We start from the raw sequence: 8,946 nt of genomic DNA, 5'->3' as shown, positions 1-8,946 counted from the left end.
GATGGAGAAATCTCCATCCTTTTGCATGGAGCCATTCCTTTCCAACCTGTTTGATCAATGTCTCAAGCAGGTTTTATCCTCACCAAGCTCATCGTGATCCAAGTGGAAACACAGACCTTGGGTGAGGGAAAACAGAAACCTGCGCTAGGCTTGCTTCAGCTGAAATAAAAACACAGACACGCACAGTATGGCACATACCTGGGACAGGAGCCCAGATCTTCAAATGTTTTAATTTTAACCCCCCCTCCCTCTATTTTTGGATATCCTCTTGACAAATCACTTTAACAGTTTTATTTACAGTAATAAAAATAAATTACTCTTACAGATGAATGTATAATATTGTACACAATAGAGATACAGTGCAATAACAGCATTGATTTGTTTTCACTTGTTCATAAAGTGCATCAAAGGGGTCTGATTTAACCATAATTGAATTATAACTGTACAATTTTCTTTGAGATCCATTTTCCCGGTCAAGTTAAAAGGCTAATGAAAACACATCAAAATAAGTTGCTGTTTTAATTGCTCGGAAACAGCCTCGTTCCTGGGAAGCAGGTTGGACGGGAGGCAGGATGGGGAATGGGGACGATCGAGTCCTGCTCTGCCCATCTGTGCTGCCGTGGGTGACACCGACGGGTGCTGCCCAAAGCCCAGTCAGGCTAATTTGCATTTTAGAGCCCCAGGAGGGTGACTGAAGTGCACACCAGTAACCTCAGAGCCACCCTGGTGACTGCAGGGCCACCCCAGTAACCCCAGAGCAGAGTCTGGCCCTGGGCCACCCCACTCTGGCTGAGGCTCCTGCTGAGCTTTGCCACCAGAAACTCATCCCCTGCTCAAAGCTAGAGGATTTGCTCTCCTGGGAGGATTCTATTTATCCTGCTGGGGGATTGATTCTGTCCTACTCACAAAGGACATCAGAAAAAAGCCCTGTCCTTGTCATTCTCTACGTGGGGAAGAGAAAAGGCAGAGCTGAGAGTTCAGGCTGCAGCAGAAGCGAAAGACCAGTGCTTCCTCTCATCCTTAGCCAGATACCATCCAGATGGAAAAGAGCTTTTCCTGGGACAAACCAAATGTTTTCCAACTCCTGGATCCTGCAACAAGGTCATAAACCTGTTCTTGTGATTTTGGTCTCTGTTGATATGATGTGCTGTCAGACATCCAGCATCCTACCCATTGCAGTATGCTCAAGTTGTGAAGGAATAACCTGGGTTTAGACATAATTATGCTTGACGTTGAGCAGAATTTGTGAAGGCAACTGTTACCCTTGGAGCCAGAGACTATTCACACCCTCAAAGTCAGGCACAAAAGACCTCTGGACTACCCATCCTGATTTGGGTCTTCTCTACTGAAAACCCATTTTCTCTCTACAATGCTCTGTATTGCAGAGTTTTCCAATGGGAGTGGGAAAGCTCCATTCCCGGGGCTGCAGACACAGCGGGAAGGGTGGCTCTTGGGGGATTTTGCAGTAGGCAACTGCATTGCTAACAGCAAAGGTACAAATGGTACAAGCGAAGCCATCAGCTGTGTTAGGGGAGTAATTCCATAACAGCGGCACGTTACCACCTCACCCAGGGCAAAGGTTGCACGTGAGTGGAAGAAAAGAGTTACAAGGAAATACCATGCGCATTGAACAATTATTCCTGACAATTAAAAGTGAACTGTTGTTAACAATTAGGTGAGTTTTCAAAGCTGCTCACTACACATCGATACAAGTGATTACCAAGATCAATGGCTTTTTAAAGACCTCCCTACCCCAAATTTGATGCTTCCACAAGGAAGAAGTACTTCATCACCTACCAAGAACACTAACAGTTTCTTGGGATTTTATTCAAAGCTCAGTGAAAACTCTTTGTTTGAGATGAACAAGTTACGGCTGCCACATCAGGACTGAGATCCTTGAGACATTTACTGCTGGTTACTCAACTGAAGTTGGCTGAAAAGAGATGTTTTCTCTGCTCAAAATCCCCAACTGAACGAACTGGAAAGAAAGAAAACAAAACAAAGAAGCAAAACAAAAAAAACAACCAAAGCATCAACAAACCAACCAAACAAAATGGGGAAAAACACAAATAAACAACCACAAAAACCACAAACAAACAAAAATCCCACAAACCCTAAGCTGCTTCATTGGTTTGTTGGTAGAGTCTATATTTCTTATCACCTTTTCTTTCTTTCTTTTCTTTTTTTTTTTAATTTTTTTCAGTTTCTCAGTTGAAACACTCTGGGACAGGGACAAGAGCTTGCTGTTAATGCACAAGCTCACACCCACCCCAGCACATCTCTAAGAAACTCAGGGTGTTCGTGCAGCTGTGGTCACATCCCATCCCACAGTGTCCCTGACAGTATATCACAGTATATCCGAGGAATGTTTTCTCTTTCTCCTGCTTGCCCTCTCCTCATCCTCTCAACTCAAACAGCCAACCGCTGACACAGGAAGTATTTCATACCTATAACCTGCTTGCCACCAACTCACAGTAGAAAAGCCAAAGGCAAACAGAAACCTGTAAACAAACAGACCAAATAAGAAACCGAATCATTTCCCTGGATGCATTGATCCCTGCCATAGGTTTGGCACTGGTTAGATACCTCATGTAATTGCTCAGGACCAATGTTCTGCTTGTTTCTACTGCTGTAAATCCAGACCAGCTCCTGTAGGGTCCAGAAGTGATGTGAGTGTAAGAGGGGCCAGGCTCTGGCCCTTCACATTTTACCAGACGCTATTTGCAAAGTTCGGTTTTTGAAGGTACAGTGACAAGATCTGGGCTGTTCACCAGGGTGAGGACACAGAGGTCTTCCCAACTAAACGCCAGCCAGCCCTTTCCAAGCAGGTGCAGCTTCCAGTTGGAATGGCCACAGTGGCTCTGTGGAAATCACAGAATCATGTAATAGAACTGTTTTGGTTGCAAAAGACCTTTAAGATCATTGGGTCCAACCATTAACCCAACACTCAAGTCCACCACTACACCATGTCCCTAAGAACCTCATCTACATGTCTTTTAAACCCCTCCAGGGCCGTTGCAATGCCTGACAATGCTTTCTGGGAAGATTATTTTTCCTGGTGTCCAATCTAAACCTCCCCTGGTGCAACCTGAGGCCATTTCCTCTCGTCCTGTCACCTGTTACTCTGGAGCAGAGACCAACCCCCTCCATGCTCCAAGCTCCTTTCAGGCAGTTCAGAGATCAGAAGGTCTCCCCTCAGCTCCTGTTCTCCAGCTGAACCCCCCAGGTCCCTTGGCTGCTCCTCATAAGCTCACAGGACACCTGCACATTTCCACCAGCTGAAGACTTTGTGTTTTGCAGAACTGCCACTGTCCCCTTATAGCTCATCTGAAAAAGCACTACAATTAGATCAACGGTTTTTATAGATCTTAACTTTTCTAATGACTCATGACATAGGAATCCCAGCTGGAGGAGGCTTACCAATACATTCAATACCAGAAAATTGAGAACAACGGTCCATACTGTGTCCTTGTCGTGATACCCATGAGCTAGAAAGGGGCTGGTTGGCTCTTTTCACCATTTTTCCAGATGTTTTAGACCCTCAGTGAATCCGCAGAGGATTTACTGTGCTGGAAAACCCTTTGTGTTTTCCAGTGCTCTTCTTATCGTTGGTGCCCCATCCACATATGATATCATGATATTTACAGGAGCTGATCCTGGTTTATGGCAACAAAATCTCATCCAAATTCAGGCCCTGTTTTCCATACTGAGCATGTCCCAAAGCCACACCGAACACCAGGGCATTCCCACCCTCCACACAGCATTGCTAACTTGCTAAGTATTTTAAGGCTTTAAGTTAGCTCTCATGATGTCCAACATAAGGAGCTTCCAACATCCAGTGTCCTCACTGATGTCCACCGTTATCACTCAAAATATTTTCCAGTCAAATATTTTCTTTATGAAAAAAAACCACAACAAAACACTAAGCAAAGGTGCAGTAAAAGGGTTAGAGATTTCCATAATGCAATCTATGGCAGGTTAACTCATACCTGTTTATTTTCTTGCTCACTTCTCCTTGTTTTCCCCTCTTTCCACTGATAAGAAACAACAGGGGAAACATCAAAGAAAAAAACACCTAGAAAACGCGTTTATTTTTACTGAGTGGAAAGACTGCAAAAATGCCAATGTATCAAAATGTTCTTTAGAGATTCCTTAAGTGTCTTCACTTAAGCCTATCAAGCATTTTTAACAACTTCCATGACCACCTTCAACAGTCTCCAAGAGACAGGTTTTAGATTGGCATTTTGAACTAAACCTGAGCATGCAATATACTTGTGCCACATCTTCATGCTGGCCATGAGCTGGATTAGTGGGATTAGTGCAGCAGAATGTCTCCCTAGTGCAAGGACCAGAATTCAGGCAGCAGCCTTTGCCTTGGACAATGTTGTTGTCCAAGTACCAAGCATTTCAGTGAGGACATCTCCAACTCTTCTCTAACTCAGCTGTTTGGTAGGGACCTTATCCTCAGCTTTAGCTCCTCTCATGCCAAGTTCGTCTCCTACTGCTATGGAGGGACGCAGCAGAAAATTGTTTTCCATTGCCCCTTGTACACCTTTGTCAAAGCTGATCCATGATCCCTCCAACTCAGACAAGTTTCAAGTATATGATTAAACTCTAACCAGAACATTTTAAAATCAAATTCTTCAGCAACAGGGAATTGACTGGAAAGCCAAGAAAATGCAACTTTTTTCATGACAATGTTTCTCTAGAGATGGGTAGTTAATACTACATTTCATTTAAAGTTACAAAATGAGCTTCCCAGAGAAACAAACACTGTCTACTAGATAGGGCTGTATAAAAACAGTTCAAAATGTTCACGTTTCAAAAATGGTTTAAACTATGTCTTGAATTTTCACACTGAGGAACTGCAGGGATCTGGCTGCAGAATAAATAAAATGAGCAAAGTGTTTGTATATATATTACTCTTTCTTACATATAGATTTACTTTTGAATGTATGCTGATTCAACATTGTGCCTACTGGCCATTGTCCAAGGCATTCAAAAGAGAAAGGAAATGAAAAAAAAGGTGAGAGATTGGCCACCTTTCAAAGGTAGACAATAAGTCCAAGCCCCAGGCACGCTGTGGAGATTCATAGCTTTCTTGTGTGCATTTAGCTCTGAGGAGCGAGAAATTCATTGCACAGATCCAGAGAGAAAAAAAAAGTTGTGCCTGTATCCACCCATAAAGTGGCTTCATACCCACTGCTGCCTCACAAAGCAAGAACATTCCTGTCTTCCATGAAGCCACGGTGTACACGCACCGTGGTTTGGTGGCAGTGATGCCATTGGGTTCTGTCAATAGGAACCCACATCTGGTTTGCCCATGGTGCAGCAGAACCTGGCTCCTGCTTTAAAGAGTGGCATCTTGGATGCTGAAGATCACAGCATCTTTCTTTAAAGAAGAGCAAATGTGTTTGGGACACCAGGCTCAGCTGGTGGGGTGTCTCCTGCTGCAATGGCTCAGCTATTTCCGTACCGGACTCCATCCACCACCTCTGCCCTGGGCATTTCACCCCAAGCCCTGACATCTCTCTGAATGTTGCTTGATTTCTTGCTTTTTAAGTGAATGCGCTATTCCACTTCTCGGCCAAAAGAAAGCACAAGATAAAGGACACTTCATCATGGTCTCACTAACACCACAAAGCATGTGATACAGTAGAGGAATGTGAGGGTACCGTAGCTTCTCTAATGAAGCGAGTTAAACTGGTAGCATCCAGAATAACACGTGTGAATACAGAGGCTTCCCTTTAGGGGACCCGAGCAAGCCCAGACCTGTCTTTGGATTAAAATCCCACCCCATGTAAACGATCGGTGTGGAAGTGAGTGCAGCTGGGGCAGCACATCACCCCAGGGCCCCGAACCCGGCAGGGGTGCCCTACTTTGGCCTCCCCAGAGCCTTGTGGGTACGGGACACGCTGGCTGCCCTCACCTCCTGTACACCATGAGCCCCCACCCTGCCCGCTGTCACCTTTTTTTGGGGGAGGGGTGAAGAATGGATTCCCCAGGGTACCCCCATCCCCATAACAACCCAAAACAATGACTGTACCCTAAAGTGCCTTTCGCCCCGCAGGTTCTCAAAGTGCTTTGCAAACGACATACAAACAGAGACGCATTGTTTGCCCCACAAGGTCCCCTCCACCCCAGACCCCCGCAGCTCCCTGCGCTCCTCCGGGTCCCCCGGCAGAGCCACCCGCCCCCCTGAGCTGCAGCTGTCCACCTCCCCCCTCCCCCCAATTATTGCATAGCATTGCAAGACCTGATTTTAGGGGGATGGGCACCCTGGACAACAAACCCACACGTGGGGACCAGCCCCGTTGTGGGGGGACCTGACACCCCCCCTACCCCCTGCCGCTCCCCGTGGCCTTCCCAGCAGCTGCCACTCGTGGGACGTGCCCCCCCAGGCCAAGCTCGCTGCTCCTCTGTCTTCTTACCATGAGAGGAGACAAACGCCATCATACAGACATTCTTTTTTCCTTCCTTTTTTTTTTGTGTTTTGTGTTTTTAAATAAAAAATAAAATGTGTAAGAAAATAACATTTCTAAAGGAAACCATTATCATTCTATCCTCTCTCTTTCTTTCCCCCTTCTTTTTCCCTTTTGCTTTTTTCTCTTTTTGGCCATCTTTCCATGGAACGAGATGTGCTGGCCGGGGAGGGGGGTTCCTCCCGGTAGGAAACAATAACGGTGGAGGGGAAAAGGAGGAGAAGGAAGAGAGCGAGGGATTGCGTCTCGCTCCGTGCTCAGTCCTCACACATCACTGGATGTCCTTGGTCTGGAGGAGAACGTGGAAGGGATACATCCGCAGCAGGCCAGCCAGAGCGACTTCTGGATGTCTGGGTTTCTGAAGGCGTAAATGATGGGGTTGATGAGGGAGTTGCAGGTGGCAGGCAGCGCCAGGGAGTAGGTGTAGACCACGGGGTAGCTGGAATCGGCCACCAGAGAGTAAATGGCAAAAGGGATCCAGCACAGGGCGAAGGTGCCAAGGATGAGGGAGAGGGTGGAGAGCCCTTTGCGGGTGGACGTGGCCTGTGCCGTGGCGATGAACTGGTGCTGCACGGCGATCTGCTGGGCGTGCCGGAAGGCGATCTTGCAAATCTGCAGGTAAAGCTGCATCATGAGGGCGAAGAGCAGCAGGAAGGTGACGGCCAGCACCGCCGCGTTGTCCTTGGTGACGGGCCGCAGGATGCTGCAGGCGCTCTGGTCCCGCAGGCAGTTCCAGCCCAGGAGGGGCAGCAGCCCCACGCCCAGGCACAGCAGCCACATCAGCAGCACCATGGCGCAGGTGAAGCCCAGCGTGCGTTCGCTGTGGTAGGTGAGAGCGTTGTACAGCGACAGGTAGCGGTCCACGGTGATGGCCAGCAGGCTGCAGACGGAGGCGGAGAAGGCGGCCAGCAGCAGCCCTGCCGCCCCCAGCTCCGCCGCCTCGCTAGGCGGCCGCAGCAGGTACCGGACGGCGAAGTTGGCCACCAGCCCCAGCCCCGCCAGCAGATCGGCCAGGGCCAGGCTGCCGATCAGCAGGAACATGGGGGCCCGCAGGCTCGGCGTGTAGAACAGCACGGCCAGCACCAGCGCGTTTTCCCCCGCCACCGCCGTCCCCGTGGCGCACAGCGCGATGTCCCAGGGGCTGACGGCTCCCCCGGCCCCGGTTCCGCCGCTACCTCCCGGCGCCGCCGTCCCCGGCTCTCCCGCCGCCGACGGCCAGGCGCTGGGTTCCGAGGCGTTGCCGAGCCCCGGGAGCCGCTGCTGCTGCGGCTGCGGCTGCCACGGCTCCCCCATGGCGGCGGGGCCGTGCAGCATCGCTGGGGAGAGAGGGAGAGGGATGCGGTGAGGGGTGGCGGACCCGGGCGCCGAGCTGCGGGAGAGGCGCCGAGCCCCGCACCGAGCCCGGGGAGCCCCGCACCGGGTTCCGGGGACACCCACCCCATCGTTAGCTCCGGGACGCCCTGCACTGAGCCGCTCCCGCCCACCGCAGGAAGCATCCCGTCCACCTCCCCCTAGCCCGACTGCAGTTTCCCAGGCAAGTAATATCCCCTCCAGCCCGGGGTACGCCCGCATCCCCCCCCGCCCCACACGCACCCCTGGCCGGGGAAGCCTCCCCGCTAGCTCCTGCTCCTCCCGTCGGGCTGAGGCCGAACACAACTCAGCGCCCCGATGCCGGCAGCAGTCTCCATGCGCTCTGCCCCGCGCAGGGTCCGCGGGCGCTGCGCACCCCGGCGCCGGGGAACGCACGTTGCCACCTCCCCCGTCGTCCTCCTCCTTTCCCCGGGGCAGCTACCTTTTGTCGCCTATTTATAGCTCAAAGCTCGCCCCCCCCGCCCCGCAGCCTTTTCTTTTCTGCGTGCAGCGAGTAAAAATAAATACTATTAATAGGCCAGCCCTCGCATGTATGCGGAGCCGCTGATGAAATGAGCAGGCACCGGCAAGGGACGGTCTGCGTTAACTTTCTCCTTTCTCCTTCCCTTCCCCTCTTTTGGAAGAGACTGGTGCAAGGTGCTCCCAGCTTGCTGCAGACAGCTGCAGGATCCTGCCCGGCTCAGTGCAGTCCCTCTTGCAGAGTAAATGCGCGCCCCCCAGGGCCGGGCAGCCGAAGTGTGAAGGTCGGGGGGGCTCTGCCCGCTGCCAGCCCCCACTGCCGGCATCACCCTTTCCCGCATGCAGCCCAGCCCGGGGATTGTTGTTTTTTTACCTGGCTTTAATGCTCAAGGATCAGCTTGCTTCCCCTCGTTTGTATTTTTTTTGCTTCCCAGTCCTTCCAGTCCTTGGTGTTAAGCCTCATTCCTCGGTGAGCATTGCTAATAACGTTGCCAGATAGCTGGCATCCACTTGCACTTAATATTCCTGCCCCATTGGATCTGCTGATAAATCTCAACTCTGACGTCAAAGTCTTCACTTATATTCATGATCCAAGTCTGTGAATCAGAGCCGCTGTGATCAGAATAACAACAAG

The 8,946-nt window shown here is 50.4% G+C and overlaps 1 protein-coding gene across 1 annotated transcript; it reads right to left on the bottom strand.

The window, feature by feature from the left end:
- Positions 1 to 6,254: 6,254 nt before the first annotated feature.
- LOC136106371 (G-protein coupled receptor 12-like) lies at positions 6,255 to 8,946 on the bottom strand. The gene is made up of 2 exons (XM_065846713.2): positions 8,686 to 8,946; positions 6,255 to 7,798 (listed from the first exon to the last, which is right to left on the bottom strand). Exon 2 carries the CDS (start codon positions 7,794 to 7,796, stop codon positions 6,747 to 6,749), a length of 1,050 nt encoding a protein of 349 aa, XP_065702785.1. The 5' UTR covers positions 7,797 to 7,798; positions 8,686 to 8,946; the 3' UTR covers positions 6,255 to 6,746.

Source organism: Patagioenas fasciata, chromosome 11, assembly GCF_037038585.1.
Source record: "Patagioenas fasciata isolate bPatFas1 chromosome 11, bPatFas1.hap1, whole genome shotgun sequence".
Lineage (NCBI taxonomy): Eukaryota > Metazoa > Chordata > Aves > Columbiformes > Columbidae > Patagioenas > Patagioenas fasciata.
Note: the sequence above shows the minus strand (reverse complement) of the source record. Positions and strands in the feature narration are given on the sequence as shown.

Coding starts and splice junctions, on each gene's coding strand:
- LOC136106371 (XM_065846713.2), bottom strand. CDS start 7,796: ATGCTGCACGGCCCCGCCGCCATGGGGGAGCCGTGGCAGCCGCAGCCG.